This window comes from Manis pentadactyla, chromosome X (assembly GCF_030020395.1).
Source record: "Manis pentadactyla isolate mManPen7 chromosome X, mManPen7.hap1, whole genome shotgun sequence".
NCBI classification, from domain to species: domain Eukaryota; kingdom Metazoa; phylum Chordata; class Mammalia; order Pholidota; family Manidae; genus Manis; species Manis pentadactyla.
The window spans coordinates 69,391,305-69,411,467 of record NC_080038.1 but is presented as its reverse complement, the minus strand read 5'-3'; the positions used below and the strand labels follow the sequence as shown (position 1 = coordinate 69,411,467).

General features: G+C 38.1%; 1 protein-coding gene across 7 annotated transcripts in view; it reads left to right on the top strand.

The window, feature by feature from the left end:
- ATRX (ATRX chromatin remodeler) overlaps positions 1 to 20,163 on the top strand; it is a 323,761-nt gene that overhangs the window by 121,347 nt on the left and 182,251 nt on the right. For all 7 annotated transcript variants that reach the window (XM_036902729.2, XM_036902727.2, XM_036902726.2 and 4 more), the window contains 4 exons: positions 8,249 to 8,390; positions 9,294 to 9,403; positions 10,289 to 10,435; positions 10,597 to 10,774. In XM_036902729.2, the coding sequence (XP_036758624.2) occupies positions 8,249 to 8,390; positions 9,294 to 9,403; positions 10,289 to 10,435; positions 10,597 to 10,774 (577 nt within the window). The remainder of the gene's footprint in view (positions 1 to 8,248; positions 8,391 to 9,293; positions 9,404 to 10,288; positions 10,436 to 10,596; positions 10,775 to 20,163) is intronic.

Sequence of the window (20,163 nt, the reverse complement as noted above, 5' to 3'; positions counted from 1 at the left end):
ATTTGGTGGCCTAATGGGTGATCTATCTGGAGAATGTTCCTTGTACACTTGAAAAGAATGTGTATTCTGCCCTTTTGGGATAGAAGTTTCTGATATATACCTATAAAGTCCATTTGGCCTAAGGTTTTGTTCAAAACCACTGTTTTATTTCTGATTTTCTTTTTATTTCTATTTATTTTATTTTTTATTTTGGTATTATTAGTATACAGTTACATGAACAACATTGTGGTTGCTACATTCCCCCCATTATCAAGTCCACACGACATATCCCATTACATTCACTGTCCATAAGCATAGTTAAGATGCTGTAGAATCACTACTTGTCATCTTTGTGCTATACTGCCTTCCCCGTGCACCTCCCCACATTATGTGTGGTCATCATAATGCCCCTTTTTCCCTTTATCTCGCCCTTCCCACCCATCGTCCCCAGTCCCTTTCCCTTTGGTAAGGAAGGAGCCAAATGGCAGCATGAGTAGGGCAGCGGAAATCTCCTCCCAAAACCATATATATTTTTAAAAATACAATAAATATAACTAATCCTAAAAGAGAGACCAAAAGATACAGTACAAAAGTCAGGCTACATCTACATCTGCGAGAACTCAGCACCTCATGAAGGGGGTAAGATAAAAGCCGCAGCCCTGTGGGACCAGAGCGCTCCTCTCACCCCAGCCCACCGGCGGGAGGATAGGACATGGAGCGGAGAGGGAGTGGGAGCCTGGACTGCTAAATACCCAGCCCTAGTCATCCGCACCAGGTTCACAGACACACATTGCGTGGTGTGCTGGATATTAGGGAAATGGAACAGTAAAATCTGCGAGCAGGTCCCTGAAGCCAGCGCCCCTGGGACAAAAAAAAAGTGAGTGCTTTTTGAAAGTTCTAAAAGGACAGGGGTCTCACAACTGGGCGGAAGCATCCTGGCACACTCAGCCCAGCAGCTGGGAATCCGGGGAATTCCAGGCGCCCTAACTCCCTTGGAGACAGCTCTGCTCTGAAGACCCTCAGGACAATAAACAGCCTCCCATCCATTTCCCGTCCGGCATGGCCCTGCCATAGCCGGGTAGCAGCCTGAGAGCAGCCCGACTGACAGCAGACACTCATAGCCTCCTCTGCAGCCACCCGGGCCAGACTCAGAGGCCCCTCCAGCGTGTGGCAGCCCAGCACAGGCAGAGGAAGCTGAGAGAGGGTGCGAAAGGTCACCGTTCTTGCAGGAGAGCACACCCTGGGCACCTACCACTTCCCGCAGGGCTCTGGGTGGCCACAATGGCTGCCCCGCCCACAGCGTCTTAGGAAATAAAACCGGAAGCTGTTATCCGTGTGTGGGTAATTGACACAGGCAGCAAAGAAGGTCAAGGCGCAGGAATGGACGTTGTTCGCTCAGCTAACAAACTTGCCAACTGCCTATTACTACCTCTATCGCCATGAAAAGGCAGAATAATTTGATCTAGTCCACAATGACCCAGAGAACCCCTGAGTGGGAGCCTGGGGAGATAGATTTAACCAATCATCCTGAAAAAGAATTCAAAATAAAGGTCATAACCATGCTGATGGACCTGCAGAACAATATGCAAGAACTAAAGGATCAAGTTAGGAGGGAGAATACAGAAATAAAACAATCTCTGGAAGGATGTAAGCAGACTGGATGAGGGGCAAGAGGCCATTAATGGAATAGAAATCAGAGGAAAGGAACACAGAGAACCTAAGGCAGAGAGAGATAAAAGGATCTCCAGGAATGAAAGAATATTAAGAGAAACGTGCGAACAATCCAAACAGAACAATATTCGCATTATAGGGGTACCAGAAGAATAAGAGAGAGGTTAAAGGATAAAAAGTGTATTTGAAGAAATAATTGCTGAAAACTTCCCCAAACTGGGGGAGGAAATAGTCTCTCAGACCATGGAAGCCCACAGAACTCCTAACACAAGGGACCCAAGGAGCACAACACCAAGACACATAATAATTAAAATGTCAAAGATCAAGGACAATGACAGAATTTTAAAGGTAGCTAGAGAGAAGAAAAAGGTCATCTACAAAGAAAAACCCATCAGGCTATCAACAGACTTCTCAACAGAAACCTTACAGGCCAGAAGAGAATGGCATGATATATTTAATGCAATGAAACAGAAGGGCCTTGAACCAAGGATACTGTATCTAGCACGATTATCATTTAAATATGAAGGAGGGATTATACAACTTCCAGACAAGCAAAAGTTGAGGGAATTTGCCTCCCACAAAGCACCTCTACAGGGTATCTTAGAGGGACTGCTCTAGATGGGAGCACTCCTAAAAAGAGCACAGAACAAAACACCCAGTATATGAACAATGGAGGAGGAGGAATAAGAAGGGAGAGAAATAATCATCAGACTGTGTTTATAATAGCTCAATAAACGAGTTAAGTTGGACAGTAAGGTAGTAAACAACCTAACTTTGAACCTTTGGTAACCACAAATCTAAAGCCTGCAATGGCAATAAATACATATCTTTCAATAATCACCCTAAATATAAATGGACTGAATGCGCCAATCAAAAGACACAGAGTAATAGAATGGACAAAAAGGCAAGACCCATCTATATGCTGCTTGCAAGAGACTCACCTCAAACCCAGAGACATGCACAGACTTAAAGTCAAGGGATGGAAAAAGATATTTCATGCAAACAACAGAAAGAAAAAAGCAGGTGTTGCAATACTAGTATCAGACAAACTAGACTTCAAAATAAAGAAAGTAAGAAAAGATAAAGAAGGACATTAAATAATGATAAAGGGCTCAGTTCGACAAGAATTTATAACCATTATAAACATATATGCCCCCAATAGAGGAGCACCAATATATGTGAAACAAATACTAACAGAATTAAAGGAGGAAATAGAATGCAATGCATTCATTCTGGGAGACTTTAACACACCACTCACTCCAAAGGACAGATCCAACAGACAGAAAATAAGTAAGGACACAGAGGCACTGAACAACACACTAGAACAGATGGACCTAATAGACATCTATAGAACTCTACATCCAAAAGCAACAGGATACACATTCTTCTCAAGTGCACATGGAACATTCTCCAGATTAGACCACATAGTAGGCCACAAAAAGAGCCTCAGTAAATTCCAAACGATTGAAATTCTACCAACCAACTTCTCAGACCACAAAGGTATAAAACTAGAAATAAATTGTACAAAGAAAGCAGAATGGTTCACAAACACATAGAGGCTTAACAACATGCTCTTAAATAATCAGTGGATCAACGACCAAATTAAAATGGAGATCCAGCAATATATGGAAACAAACGACAACAACACAAAGCCCCAACTTCTGTGGGACACAGCAAAACAGTCTTAAGAAGAAAGTATATGGCAATCCAGGCATATTTAAAGAAGGAAGAACAATCCCAAGTGAATAGTCTAATGTCACAATTATCGAAATTGGAAAAAGAAGAACAAATGAGGCCTAAGGTCAGCAGACAGAGTGACGTAATAAAGATCAGAGAAGAAATGAATAAAATTGAGAAGAACAAAACAATACAAAAAAAATCAATGAAACCAAGAGTTGGTTCTTCGAGAAAATAAACAAAATTTATAAGCCTCTAGCCAGACACGTTAAGAGAAAAAGAGAGTCAACACACATCAACAGAATCAGAAACGAGAAAGGAAAAATCACGACGGACCCCACAGAAATACAAAGAATTATTAGAGACTGCTATGAAAACCTATATGCTGACAAGCTGGAAAACCTAGGAGAAATGTTCAACTTCCTAGAAAAATACAACCTTTCCAGACTGACCCAGAAAGAAACAGGAAATCTAAACAGGCCAATTACCAGCAACGAAATTGAAGTGGTAATCAAAAAAGTATCCAAGGACAAAACCCCAGAGCCATATGGATTTACCTCAGAATTTTATCAGACATACAGAGAAGACATAATACCCATTCTACTTAAAGTTTTCCAAAAAATAGAAGAGGAGGGAATACTCCCAAACTCATTCTATTTAGCCAACATCACCCTAATACCAAAACCATGCAACGACCCCACCAAAAAAGAAAACTACAGACCAATATCCCTGATGAACGTAGATGCAAAAATTCTCAACGAAGTATTAGCAAACCAAATAAAAAAATACATCAAGAGAATCATACACCATGAGCAAGTGGGATTCATCCCAGGGATGCAAGGATGTTACAACATTGGAAAATCCATCAGCATCATCCACCACATCAACAAAAACAAGGACAAAAACCACATGATCATCCCCATAGATACTGAAAAAGCATTTGACAAAATTTAACATCCATTCATGATAAAAATTCTCAACAAAATGGGCATAGAGATCAAGTACCTCAACAAAATAAAAGCCATATATGATAAACCCACAGCTAACATCATACTGAACAGCGAGAGGCTGAAAGCTTTTCCTCTGCGATCGGGAACAAGACAGGGATGCCCACTCTCCCCACTGTTATTCAACATAGTATTGGAGGTTCTAGCCACGGCAATCAGACAAAAACAAAGAAATACTAGGAATCCAGATTGGTAAAGAAGAAGTCAAACTGTCACTATTTGCAGATGACATGATATTGTACGTAAAAAACCCTAAAGACTCCACTGCAAAACTACTAGAACTAATATTGGAATTCAGCAAAATTGCAGGATACAAAATTAACACACAGAAATCTGTAGCTTTCCTATACACTAAGAATGAACTAAATAGAAAGAGAAATCAGGAAAACAATTCCATTCACAATAGCATCAAGAAGAATAAAATACCTAGGAATAAACCTAACCAAGGAAGTGAAAGACCTATACCCTGAAAACTACAAACACTCTTAAGAGAAATTGAAGAGGTCACTAACAAATGGAAACTCAATATTCTTTCATTCTTAGACATCCTTTTTTCTCTCTTTCCTTAGCTTCTTTGTGTATTTCTTGACTATTGTCTTTTTCATTTATCGTCTCCCCCACCATATCTCATATGCTTTTCATACCCTCTATTGTGCTTTTCAATGATTTCATCTCCGACCAGAATTCATTCCTGAGTTTTTGAATATTTTTTTGTACATCTATGAGCATGTTAATGATTTTTATTTTGGAATCCCTTTCAGGAAGATTCATGAAGTTGATTTTGTTTGAATCTTACTGTGGTGTTGTATTTATAATTTTATGTTTGATCCAGGTTTCTTTGGCATTTCATGTTTGTATATGGAGCCCTCTAGTGCCTAGTATCTCTTGTCCCTGGAGCTGCTTAGCCCCTGTATCAATGTCGGGAGTCGCACGGGAGTGGTAATTATTCCTGAGGGGAGGAAAGAGCTTTTTCTTGCTTCCCGGCTGCTATGCCTGCCTCTACTGCCAGAACCAGTGGGCCGAGCCCACAGGTATCTGCCTGTATGCTTTGCGTTTGTAGATGCTATAGGTTGGGCTTCCCTCTTGCTTGCTAACGTCATGGTAGGTTTTGCTGGTTTGCGAGCCCAGTGGGGCTGGCTGAGAGAAAGGCACAGTAAGCTGTGTATCACAGTGGGGGTCCTTTGAGCTGGAGCACCTTAAGATTAAGAAAGTTCCCAACCTTGGGGGCAGAGTGCTACCGGACTATTTGTCTATCTGTCGTTTCTCCTGAGCAATAAACTCTGTGTAGTTGTTATCCCTTTGCAAGCCCTCTTGCTGTCAACGAAGTCTCTCAGATTGACGACGTTTCTTTTGTCCCAGAGTAGCTGGATATGGATCCCTGCTTTTCACAAGTGGCTGGCATCTCAGTCTCTCTAGGTATTCTGCCTGTGTTAGTTCTTTAACCCCTAATCACGGAAGTACCATGAACGCACCATGAAATGTACATTTGTGCTCCCAGAGCAGATCTCTGTAGTTAGGTATTCAGCAGTCCCAGGCCTCCACTCCCTCCCCGTACTTTTTGTCTTCCTCTCGCCAGTGAGCCTGGGTGGGGTTACGGCTTGGGTCCCACCTGGCCACGGTTTTGCTATGTTACCCTGTTCCGTGAGGTTTTTTCTTTTTGTCCAGGTGTATGCAGTTTGGCACAGCCCTCTTTCCTGTTCCTCTTTCAGTATTAGTTGTATTAATTATATTTGCATGTTATATGTCGTTTTAGGAGGAAGCCTCTGTCTCACCTGTCATGCCACCATCTTTAATCCAGTCTCACCTGAAACTCAGAGCTGCAATTTTCATCTAAGACTGTGTCCTCTTCTAGCTTACTTGTTGGCAGAATTCAGTTTCTTGTAGTTGTAGCACTGAGGTTCTTAGCTTCTAGACACTTCTTGCCACAACATGGAAATTTCCTTGTCCTTGAAACAAGTAGAGAGCATCTCTTACTCTTTATTCTTTTAATGGGCTTGTCTTGATTAGGTCTGGCCCACCTAGGAGCATCTCCCTTTTGATTAAATGAAACCCAACTGGTTAGTAGCCCAATTATGGATGGGAATGATCTCCCGTCATATTTACAGATCTCTACAACACTCAATGGGCTGAGATTACATAGGGTGTTTAGACGGTAGGAAACTTAGGGCAATTCTAGAATTGTCTTAGAAAGAGGGCAAACATTCAGGGATTTTTCATTTTGAGTAATGAATTTGCCTCAGCAGTATGAAACTGGGACACATGCAAGCTCAGACAGAATAAAATTTAAGTGAATATTTAGTCTGTGCCAGATGCTTTACACACATTGCCTTTTTTAATCTCCACAACAATCCTGTTGGGAGTGTTTATAATATTTCCTAGTGTGTAGATGGGGAATCTGAAGCTAAGAGAGACTAAGTAATTTGTTGAAATGGTTGTAAATGGCCTGTGCTGTTTACACTCCACCACACTGTCTCCTAGTAGTAATCCTAATTTGTGTATCATTTATAGTTTTATGTAAGTGCATGTATATTCAGGTAATTAATTACAAATTTGAGACCTTTATTTACATACAATAATGCTACTGTAGTTACTGTTTTAAAGAGAGTCATTTAAAGAGACATTCTAAACTATTTACAGATGAAATTGCATGCATTCTTGGTTTGCTTCAGAATCATTTGTGGGGTCTGTGGAGTGGAGTGGCTTGGAGGATGTCAGTGAAACACACTGGCGAGATGCTGATTATTTTTGAAGCTCAATAATGAGTAGCAGTGTTCATTATATTATTCTTCCTACTTCTGTTTATGTCTGAAAATTAGTATAGTGAATATTCAATAACCCTTTCATTCCTAGGTACAGTTCTAAATGCTGGCTAAACTTTATTCCTTAAGAATCATAATATTTATAATTTTAAAATTATGCATCTTTATTTTCATGGAACATTAGAATTGTTTATGCAAGCATTTTCTTTATTAAAGTAGTAATGCATATTGGTTGAGATTATAGACTAGAGTGCCCAAGCTTCTGGGTATAAATCTTAGTGTTGTGGTACCTAATAGGTCTATGATTTTGTGTAAGTTACTCATCTTCTCTGTCCCTTAGGTTTTTTTCATTTGTAAAACAGGGATGCTTGTATCTACCTTAAACTGTTCTTCAGTATATTATATAGTGGCTAGACATTGAGATAAGACATCAAAAAATATATGCACACGTGTTTATGAATATTTATGTCTATGTAAGTTTTAAATAAGACACTTGAGATAATTGTTTCTCTTTTGCAATTAGAGGTTATTGTATATTCTTAACATGCATTTGAGCCTGTTCTCAAACGTTGTTTCTAGGTTTTTTCCTTTTTACTACGTATATTCACACTGTTTTCCAGGGGGGTTCTTTTGTCATAATGGGTGTGACAGTTCTTGTTTGGGACTGTCTTTCACATTGTGGAACATTTATATTTACATTCTCCTCTGCCTACATTAAATACCAGTCCTGACCAGTCATTTTGACAACCATAAGCTACTTTGCATATTGTCAAATGCCTTCTAGAAGAATAGAATCATCATTGTTTGAGAGCCATGTGTCTATTCACATTTTAATGGTGATGCCATAAATTAGTTTAGAGCACTGCTTTTCTCATAGCTTTACCTATCATTTGTGTTGAGATATCTAGGGTGAGAACAGATGAGCTAAATTACTGACATTACAACAGTAATTAAAAGTCTTGTGGAGGTTTTTGATTTTGGAAAACATGTAAACCTGTGGTCTGTCCTGGTCATATTGAACAGAAATATTGGATGTGTGGAACGGAAGTAGATGTATATATATATGTTGGAAAATTTCCCTTAGTAAGACTAATACTCCTCCATTGCTTGAAAGATTTCTATGAGCTTAACCGTCTATAATTCCCTTTTTTGTAGGTGATAGAAATTGAAGATGCTTCACCCACCAAATGTCCAATAACAACCAAGTTGGTTTTAGATGAAGCTGAAGAAACAAAAGAACCTTTAGTGCAGGTTCATAGAAATATGGTTATCAAATTGAAACCCCATCAAGTAGATGGTAAGAAACTATTAGATTAAAATATTTTTAGTTAAATTTTACCATTATTTGGTGTCTCCTGTGTACTTCATATTCTGCTATGTAATAGAGTACTTTGGTGACCAAAACAAACATGATTCCTGCCCTTATGGATCACATAAGCAAATGAGGAAGAATACAAATGATTGCAAAGAAAATGAGTGTTATAAAAGAGGAAGTAAGTGCCACTTCAAAATGGGTATGGATAGCATATGAATTTCACCTAGTCTGCAAGAGTTGGCTAAGGGCAGCTGCAAGGTAGGGAGAGGTGCCATTAACCAAAAGCCTTCTTCGGGAAATGCTGTTTTAACATTTTTAGGTCTGTTAATATTGCAACATTGGTATTAGAAAGATACCAAATTATCTCTATTCCCTGCTTTCTTAGAGTGGAATCACTAAGTCAGTTTTGAATGTGTGTGTGAGTGGATTCATAAGGGAAGTTCTACAGTCCTACTTCCTGGGTAGTGAGCCCCTTTCTTATTCGGTCTTTACTGTTGAGTAAAGGGAGAAATGACAAATTATCTCCTGGGATTTTTTCCTGATTGACTCAATCAAAGTGAAAGTATATTTCATAGGAATCTCTTTCCTGTCTTGGTAAAGTTTCTATTTTAGATTATTCACATATCTCTTTGGACCATCCCAAGGAATGGAGGTCTGCTCTGATAGCTTAGATAAGATGAATGAAGGAAAGTCATCGTGTTGGGTGGTTGTGTTCACTTTTTGTAGTTAGCCTTAGTGAATGGAAAAAAATCTCATTTAAACTTAAGAGATTCTTTATCTCTATTTATTTATTTCTTAGACATTTTGCTTATGTTTTTGATGTGTTTATGAATGAAGAATTTTTTAACTTGGGCTTTGAAATTGAATGTAAGCTGTCATTTTTAGGTGTTCAGTTTATGTGGGATTGCTGCTGTGAGTCTGTTAAAAAAACAAAGAAATCTCCAGGTTCAGGATGCATTCTTGCCCACTGCATGGGCCTTGGTAAGACTTTACAGGTAAGAACATGAAGGTGTTCTGTTCTTGTGCTCTCATTAATTTAAGGCTATATATTGGATTCTTTTATGTCCCGGCACAGTTGTAGGGGTTGGAGATGAAGCAATTTGCAAGAATAACAAGATCCTTCTCTCAAGAAACTTATCTTCTGGTAGGGGGGAGAGCTTTTAATCATATAACTTTTAGATATAAGTGTTAAGGGAGAAGAGAGGCGGAAAGCATCTTTCAGGAGGTGGCATTTGAACAGAGATCCTAATGAAGTGAAGGAATGGGTTACAGGCATAGCCAGAAAAAACTGCAGATTCTGAGGTGGAAATGGACTTTTTTACCATTTTTCAGCAGTCTGTGATCCTATAGCAATGAGAACATAAAATATGTTTCACTATTAAAACACCGCATTTTTGAATGGAAGGAGTTGTTAGCAGAGATGTGAAATTAGTGAATATATATGTAATTTTAAACTATAAAATAATTATTATAGATTCAGTGAGTCAGAATACTTTAAATTCAAAAAGTACTGTATAACACAGCTCTCATCCAAATGGAGAATGGTATTTTCTGAAACGTTGTAGCGACTGTCTGTGGGGACCAGGAAGTAGCTATTTGGTCTGGTTATTTCTTATATTCATATTATTATTATTACTGATCATAGAATCATGGAGCTTTAGAGTTGGAAGGACCTTATACATCATCTAGTCCAACTCCTTCTTTTTAGTATTACATCTCTTTACCCTGTACTTTGCATGGCTTGGAAATTGTGACCTTTGGTTGGTTCCTTTATTGTTTAAAGCAAATATATATATATATAAAATTGTAAGACTGCTCAATTTATAAACTTTTTTGCAGATATTTAAATGAAGATGACAACTTAATTTATTTTCTTATAGGTGGTAAGTTTTCTTCATACGGTTCTTTTATGTGACAAATTGGATTTCAGTACAGCTTTAGTGGTTTGTCCTCTTAATACTGCTTTGAATTGGATGAATGAATTTGAAAAGTGGCAAGAAGGACTAAAAGATAATGAGAAGCTTGAGGTATCATATTTTAAAGGTTTTCTATTATTAAAACAACTGCATGAAATTGATATAATAAAAGAAAAAGATTGTAAATTACCAATGATGCATATTTCAATGGGAATATTTAATATTCATACATTCCTAAAAGGTACCCTTACAAATCTATTTTCCCACAATAGGTCTCTGAATTAGCAACTGTGAAACGTCCTCAGGAAAGAAGCTACATGCTGCAGAGGTGGCAAGAAGATGGTGGTGTTATGATCATAGGCTATGAGATGTACAGAAATCTTGCTCAAGGAAGGAATGTGAAGAGTAGGAAACTTAAGGAAATATTTAATAAAGCTTTGGTTGATCCAGGTAAGATGCTAATATTCACAGAGATAAAGAAGCAAGTTGAATAAAAAATGTACCTATGTTTTATTTAAAAAAAGATGGTTTTTATTTTATTTATCCTTCAGGCTTTTCCCTTCTTATATATTTCATTAAGATAATGAAATATATTATGATTTCATTAAGATAAAATCACTCCGAATGTTGCCAGTTGTTCAGAATTCACTTCATGAATCTGAAAGTGTTTGAGGTTTTCAGGAGAGTCCTTGTAAACAATTAAAATGCATTGGTGCCTATTTCACAATAACAGAGTGTTCCAAGTGTCTGAATATTAGGTGATAATAAGAGCTCTCACCAAACATTGAAAATGGTTCTTAAGTTGCCTTTCTTACTTTATGTCATTAGGTGACTTGCTGCATGCTTTTTTTTAAATGTCTTTTAAAGTGTCATCACTACGGAAGTTGAATACTTGCAATATTATTGATCCTTATGATAGAAATCCTCATGATGCAAGATGCAGATATTGATTATTTGCCACTTGGAAAAGCAGCAAGTTGTACTCTCTGCAAAACTAATTTTTAATAATTAATTAGTATGTATTTTTCCTTTTCAGACTTAGATCTTACCATATACTTACTTTAATACACTATTGTAAGCACTTAGCAATGTATATGATTATCTAATCATTTTTGTACACCTGCAACCAATATCATACTGGATATCAACTGTACTTAAGTTAAAAAAAGACTATTGAGGCCTTAGATATTTGCTGAGAACATAATAATTTTCACTTCCAAAATAACAGTATTCTTTAGAAGAAGCCATAGCTTTGCCTGTTATTTATTTATTTTATTAAAAAATTTTTATTTATTGTTTTCCACTTTATCGAGTTATAATTGACAAAATATTAAGATATTTAAAGTGGACAAGTTCATATATGTATATATTGTGAATAGAATCACTCCCCCTTCGAGTCACACATCCACCACCTCACATATTTAAATTTTTTGTTTGTGTGTGAGCATATTGAATTCTCATTTAGGAAATTTCAGTTATACAATACAGTATTATCAACTGTCGTCACCATGTTATACAGTAAATCCTTAGACCTTATTCATCTTACAACTTAAAGCTTTTACCTTTTGTTCTCTTTTGCAATTTAATGTTGTAATTAACGTCTGCCAAATAAGTTTGCCATCTTAAATCTAAGGCCCAATAATAAGTGTATCTTTTTCCCATGATTAAAATAGTTGTCTAAAGATCCTTTGATAGTTTTTTTTTTTTTACTATTCTTTTAAAATTTTGGTATCATTAATCTACAATCACATGACGAACATTATGTTTACTAGACTCCCCCCTTTACCAAGTCCCCCACACAAACCCCTTTAGTCACTGTCCATCAGTGTAGTAAAATGCTGTAAAATCACTACTTGTCTTCTCTGTCTTGCACAGCCCTCCCGGTGCCCACCCTCACATTATACATCTTAATCTTAATGCCCCCCCCCCCCACCGGCTTATCCCTCCCTTCCCACCCATTCTCCCCAGTTGATTTCCCTTTGGTGACTTAGTCCATTCTTGGGTTCTGTGATTCTGCTGCTGTTTTGTTTCTTAAGTTTTTCCTTTGTTCTTATACTCCACATATGAGTGAAATCATTTGGTACTTGTCTTTCTCCGCCTGGCTTATTGCACTGAACATAGTACCATCTAGCTCCATCCACGTTGTTGTAAATGGTAGGGTTTGTTTTCTTCTTATGGCTGAATAATATTCCATTCTGTATATGTACCACATCTTATTTATCCATTCATCTACTGATGGACACTTAGGTTGCTACCATTTCTTGGCTACTGTAAATAGTGCTGTGATAAACACAGGGGTACAACTGTCTTTTTCAAACTGGGCTGCTGTATTCTTACGGTAAATGCCTAGAAGTGGGATTCCTGGGTTCAAATGGTATTTCTATTTTGAGCTTTGTGAGGAAACTCCCTGCTGCTTTCTACATGGTTGAACTAATTTACATTCCCACAAGCAGTGTAGGAGGGTTCCCCTTTCTCCACAACCTCGCCAACATTTGTTGTTGTTTGTCTTTTGGATGGTGGCGATGCTTACTGGTGTGAGGTGATACCTCATTGTGGTTTTAGTTTGCATTTCTCTGATGACGAGCGAGGTGGAGTATCTTTTAATGTGTCTGTTGGCCATCTGAATTTCTTCCTTGAAGAACTGTTTGTTCAGCTGCTGTGCCCATTTTTTTGTGGTATCCTTAATCTTCAATTACATGAAGAACATTATTTTTACTAGGCTCCCCTCTTCACCAAGTCCCCCCCCGACAAACCCCATTACAGTTACTGTCCATCAGCATAGTAAGATGCTGTAGAGTCACTAGGTGTCTTCTCTGTGTTGCACATACCTCCACGTGTCCCCCCCCACATTATACATGCTAATCGTAATGACCCCTTTCTTTCCCCCCACCCTCTTATCCCTCCCTTCCCACCCATCCTCCCCAGTCCCTTTCCCTTTGGTAACTGTTAGTCCATTCTTCTGTTCTGTGAGTCTGCTGCTGTTTTGTTCCTTCAGTTTTCTCTTTGTTCTTATGTTCCACATATGACTGAAATCATTTGGTACTTGTCTTTCTCCGCCTGGCTTATTTCACTGAGCATAATACCCTCTAGCTCCATCCATGTTGTTGCAAATGGTAGGATTTGTTTTCTTCTTATGGCTGAATAATATTCCATTGTGTATCTGTGTACCACATCTTCTTTCTCCATCTCCTGATGGACACTTAGGTTGTTTCCATTTATTGGCTATTGTAAATAGTGCTGTGATAAACATAGGGGTGCATCTGTCTTTTTCAAACTGGGCTATTGTACTCTTAGGGTAAATCCTTGGAAGTGGATTTCCTGGGTCAAATGGTATTTCTACTTTGAGCTATTTGAGGAACCTCCATACTGCTTTCCACAATGGTTGAACTAATTTACATTCCCACCAGCAGTGTAGGAGGGTTCCCCTTTCTCCACAACCTTGCCAACATTTGTTGTTGTCTGTCTTTTGGATGGTGGTGATCCTTACTGGTGTGAGGTGATATCTCATTGTGGTTTTAATCTGCATTTCTCTTGTGACTAGCGATGTGGAGCATCTTTTCATGTGTCTGTTGGCCATCTGAATTTCTTCTTTAGAGAACTGCCTGTTCAGCTCCTCTGCCCATTTTTTAATTGGATTATTTGCTTTTTGTTTGTTGAGGTGCATGAGGTCTTTATAGATTTTGGATGTCAACCCTTTATTGGATTTGTCATTTATGAATATATTCTCCTATACTGCAGGATGCCTTTTTGTTCTGTTGGTGGTGTCCTTTGCTGTACAGAAGCTTTACACCTTGATATAGTCCCACTTGTTCATTTTTGCTTTTGTTTCCCTTGCCCGGGGAGATATGTTCATGAAGAAGTCGCTCATGTTTATGTCCAAGAGATTTTTGCCTATGTTTTTTTCTAAGAGTTTTATGGTCTCATGACTTAACATTCAGGTCTTTGACCCATTTCAAATTTACTTTTGTGTATAGGGTTAGACAATGATCCAGTTTCATTCTCTCACATGTAGCTGTCCAGTTTTGCCAACACCAGCTGTTGAAGTGGCTTTCATTTTCCCATTCTATGTCCATGGCTCCTTTATCATATATTAATTGACCATATATGTTTGGGTTAATGTCTGGAGTCTCCATTCTGTTTCACTGGTCTGTGGCTCTGTTCTTGTGCCAGTATCAAATTGTCTTGATTACTGTGGCTTTCTAGTAGAGCTTGAAGTTGGGGAGTGAGATCCCCCCCACTTTATTCTTCCTTCTCAGGATTGCTTTGGCTATTCGGGGTCTTTGGTGTTTCCATATGAATTTTAGAACTATTTGTTCTAGTTCGTTGAAGATTGCTGTTGGTAATTTGATGGGGATTGCATTGAATCTGTAGATTACTTTGGGCAGAATGGCCATTTTGACGATATTCATTCTTCCTAGCCAAGAACATGGGATGAGTTTCCATTTGTTAGTGTCCTCTTTAATTTCTCTTAAGAGTGTCTTGTAGTTTTCAGGGTATAGGTCTTTCACTTCCTTGGTTAGGATTATTCCTAGGTATTTTGTTCTTTTTGATACAATTGTAAATGGAATTGGTTTCGTGATTTCTCTTTCTGTTAGTTCATTGTTAGTGTATAGGAAAGCCACAGATTTCTGTGTGTTAATTTTGTATCCTGCAAATTTGCTAAATGCGGATATTAGTTCTTCTGGTTTTGGAGTGGAGTCTTTAGGGTTTTTAATGTACAATATCATGTCATCTGGAAATAGTGGCAGTTTGACTTCTTCTTTACCAATCTGGATTCCTTCTATTTCTTTGTTTTGTCTGATTGCTGTGGCTAGGACCTCCAGTACCACATTGAATAACAGTGGAGAGAGTGGGCATCCCTATCTTGTTCCTGAACTTAGAGGAAAAGCTTTTAGCTTCTTACTGTTAGGTATGATGTTGGCTGTGGGTTTATCATATCTGACCTTTATTATGTTGAGTTACTTGCCCTCTGTGCCCATTTTGTTGAGAGTTTTTATCATGAATGGATGTTGAATTTTGTGGAATGCTTTTTCAGCATCTGTGGAAACGTTCATTTGGTTTCTGTCCTTTTTTTTGTTGATGTGGTGGATGATGTTGATAGATTTTCGAATGTTGTACCATCCTTGCATCCCTGAGATGAACCCCACTTGGTCATGGTGCATGATTCTCTTGATGTGTTTTTGAATTCAGTTTGCTAATATTTTGTAGAGTATTTTCCCATCTATGTTCATCAGTGATATTGGTCTGTAATTTTCTTTTTTGGTGGGGTCTTTGCCAGGTTTTGGTATTAGGGTGATGCTGGCTTCATAGAATGAGTTTGGGATTTTTCCCTCCTCTTCTATTTTTTGGAAAACTTTGAGGAGAATGGGTAATATGTCTTCTCTCTATGTCTGGTAAAATTCCTCGGTAAATGCATCTTGCCCAGGCGTTTTGTTCCTGGGTAGTTTTTTGATTACCAATTCAATTTCATTGCTGGTAATTGGTCTGTTTAGATTTTCTGTTTCTTCCTTTGTTAGTCTTGGCAGGTTGTATTTTTCTAGGAAGCTGTCCATTTCTTCTAGGTTTTCCAGCTTGTTAGCATATAGGTTTTCATAGTAGTCTAATAATTCTTTGTATTTCTGTGGTATCCGTCGTGATTTTTCCTTTCTCGTTTCTGATTCTGTTCATGTGTATGGATTCTATTTTTCTCTTAAGTCTGTCTAGGGGCTTATCTATTTTGTTTATTTTCTCAAAGAAACAGGTCTTGCTTACATTGATTTTTTTGTATTGTTTTATTCTTCTCAATTTTATTTACTTCTTCTGTGATCTTTATTATGTCCCTCTATCTGCTGGCATTGGGTCTCATTTCTTCTTCTTTTTCCAGTTTCAATAATTGTGACTTTAGACTATTCATTTGGAATTGTTCTTCCTTCTTTATATACGCCTGGATTCCTATGTACTTTCCTTTTAGAACTGCTTTCCCTGCATCCCACAGAAGTTGGGGCTTTGTGTTGTTGTCATTTGCCTCCATATATTTCTTTTTTTTTTTTTTTTTTTTTTTTTTTATTGAAGGGTAGTTGACAACAGTATTACATTACATTAGTTTCAGGTGTACAACACAGTGATTCAACATTTATATACATGATAATTCTAGGTACCAGCTATCACCATACCAAGTTGTTACAATATTTTGACTGTATTCCTTATGCTATACATTACATCCCGGTTACCTATTTATTTTACAATTGGAAGTGTGTTTATATATATATATATATACATATATATATATTTTTTTGTGAGGGCATCTCTCATATTTATTGATCAAATAGTTGTTAACCATAATAAATTTCTGTATAGGGGTGTCAATACTCAATGCACAATCATTAATCCACCCCAAGCCTAATTTTCATCAGTCTCCAATCTTCTGATGCATAATGAACAAATTCTTACATGGAGTACAAATTCTTACATAGTGAATAAGTTACATGGTGAACAGTGCAAGGGCAGTCATCACAGAAGCTTTCGGTTTTGTTCATGCATTATGAACTATACACAGTCAGTTCAAATATGAATATTCATTTGATTTTTATCCTTGATTTATATGTGGATACCACATTTCTCTCTTTATTATTATTATTTTTAATAAAATGCTGAAGTGGTAGGTAGATACAAGATAAAGGTAGAAAACAGAGTTTAGTGTTGTAAGAGAGCAAATGTAGATGATCAGGTGTGTGCCTGTAGACTATGTGTTAATCCGAGCTAGATGAGGGCAATAAACATCCATGTATGTAGAAGATATCTCTCAGAACATGAGGGGGGAGGTTCTAAGCCTCACCTCTGCTGCTCCCTATTTTCTCACCAGATGGCCCCCTGCGACTGTGCCTGTCTTAGGTTGTTCCTCCCTTGAGGAATCTTACCCGTCTCTGGCTAACCAGTCATCTTCCGGGGCCATACAGGGAAATGTTAAGTTGGTAAGTGAGAGAGAAGCCTTATTGTTTGAAAAGGTTAGCTTTTTACTTCTTTGCATATTTATGCCCTGTGGCTTCTATGCCCTACATTTGTCTTGAGGTGTCTTTACCACTTGGAAGAATTATGATACTCGGTAAATTCGACATGAGGCACGAGTTCTATTTAAAGGTTGTGATTAGGTAGGAAGAAGAAAAGCTATAGAAGTAGCAGGCAGAAGAAAACCTGGGAAGATTGATTATTTCTTTGACATATCTTCTTGTAGAGTAACTTCAGCATGGATAGGTTTTAAACTACTAATTAAATTGTGCACACACATTAACATAATAGGAATATAGTTACCTAACCAAAGCATACCTGTAATTACCAGCCATCTCCAGTGAAACCAAGAAAACCAGTTAGGCACCTTAGGCATTTGTGAAAACTTATCTATGATATGGTGGATATTGTCCGACTGAACTTAAACAGTCTGAGAGGATTCAGATAAACTAGAACACCCCATTCCTGGGGACTGTTCATATCCCATATGTTCTTTTAACGATAAATAGTCTGTGGTTGTAAGATTTTGGAGTGCTACAATTTGCACTTCTCCTAATTCTTGGTTGAGTTCCAACAGTATAGATCCAGTCCAATTTTTTGTTTTACTGTATGCACAGGCCAGCTTAGATATCTCCTTCATCATTCCCATGGCAAGTCCAGGAACTGGTGGAATGAGTGCATCTACATCTGTGGCAGTGCATGGATCTTTGTTGGAGTTTTTTTTTTTGCTGATCATCTTCTGTCATGAGTCTTCCCGACAGTGCTGATGTTGGAAGTTCTTTTTCATATCGTATCTTAGTTCATTTTCGGGGTAGCCAAATTAGGCTTTGATCCTCTGTATAAACACAAACAGACCCTTTGCCTACACTTTTATATGCCCTTTATATCATTGTGTAGAACTCATTAGAGGTCACCACATAGGAACTGCTTTTTTTTTTTTTTAATCATTAATCTACACTTACATGACGAATACTTTGTTTACTAGGCTCTCCCCTATACCAGGTCCCCCCTATATACTCCTTTACAGTCACTGTCCATCAGCGTAGCAAACTGTTGTAGAATCACTACTTGTCTTCTCTGTGTTGTACAGCCCTCCCCTTTCTCCCACCCCGCTATGGATGCTAATCTTAATACCCCTCTTTTTCTGCCCCCCCCCTTATCCCTCCCTACCCACCCATCCTCCCCAGTCCCTTTCCCTTTGGTACCTGTTAGTCCATTCTTGAGTTCTGTGATTCTGTTGCTGTTTTGTTCCTTCAGTTTTTCCTTTGTTCTTATATTCCACAGATGAGTGAAATCATTTGGTATTTCTCTTTCTCTGCTTGGCTTGTTTCACTGAGCATAATACCCTCCAGCTCCATCCATGTTGCTGCAAATGGTTGGATTTGCCCTTTTCTTATGGCTGAGTCGTATTCCATTGTGTATATGTACCACATCTTCTTTATCCAGTCATCTATCGATGGACATTTAGGTTGCTTCCAATTCTTGGCTATTGTAAATAGTGCTGTGATAAACATAGGGGTGCACTGATCTTTCTCATACTTGATTGCTGCATTCTTAGGGTAAATTCCTAGGAGTGCAATTCCTGGGTCAAATGGTAAGTCTGTTTTGAGCATTTTGATGTACCTCCATACTGCTTTCCACAATGGTTGAACAAGTTTACATTCCCACCAGCAGTGTAGGAGGGTTCCCCTTTCTCCACAGCCTCGCCAACATTTGTTGTTGTTTGTCTTTTGGATGGCAGCCATCCTTACTGGTGTGAGGTGATACATCATTGTGGTTTTAATTTGCATTTCTCTGATAATTAGCGATGTGGAGCATCTTATCATGTGTCTGTTGGCCATCTGTATTTCTTTTTTGGAGAACCGTCTGTTCAGTTCCTTTGCCCATTTTTTAATTGGGTTATTTGTTTTTTGTTTGTTGAGGCGTGTGAGCTCTTTATATATTCTGGACGTCATTCCTTTATCGGATGTGTCATTTTCAAATATATTCTCCCATACTGTAGGGTTCCTTTTTGTTCTATTGATGGTGTCTTTTGCTGTACAGAAGCTTTTCAGCTTAATATAGTCCCACTTGTTCATTTTTGCTGTTGTTTTCCTTGCCCGGGGAGATATGTTCAAGAAGAGGTCACTCATGTTTATGTCTAAGAGGTTTTTGCCTATGTTTTCTTCCAAGAGTTTAATGATTTCGTGACTTACATTCAGGTCTTTGATCCATTTTGAGTTTACTTTTGTATATGGGGTTAGACAATGGTCCAGTTTCATTCTCCTACATGTAGCTGTCCAGTTTTGCCAGCACCATCTGTTGAAGAGACTGTCATTTCGCCATTGTATGTCCATGGCTCCTTTGTCAAATATTAATTGACCATATATGTCTGGGTTAATGTCTGGATTGTCTAGTCTGTTCCATTGGTCTGTGGCTCTGTTCTTGTGCCAGTACCAAATTGTCTTGATTACTATGGCTTTATAGTAGAGCTTGAAGTTGGGGAGTGAGATCCCCCCTACTTTATTCTTCTTTCTCAGGATTGCTTTGGCTATTCGGGGTCTTTGGTGGTTCCATATGAATTTTTCAATTATTTGTTCCAGTTCATTAAAGAATGTTGCTGGTAGTTTCATAGGGATTGCATCAAATCTGTATATTGCTTTGGGCAGGATGGCCATTTTGACGATATTAATTCTTCCTAGCCATGAGCATGGGATGCGTTTTCATCTGTTAGTGTCCCCTTTAATTTCTTTTAAGAGTGACTTGTAGTTCTCAGAATATAAGTCTTTCACTTCTTTGGTTAGGTTTATTCCTAGGTATTTTATTTTTTTTGATGCAATTGTGAATGGAGTTGTTTTCCTGATTTCTCTTTCTGT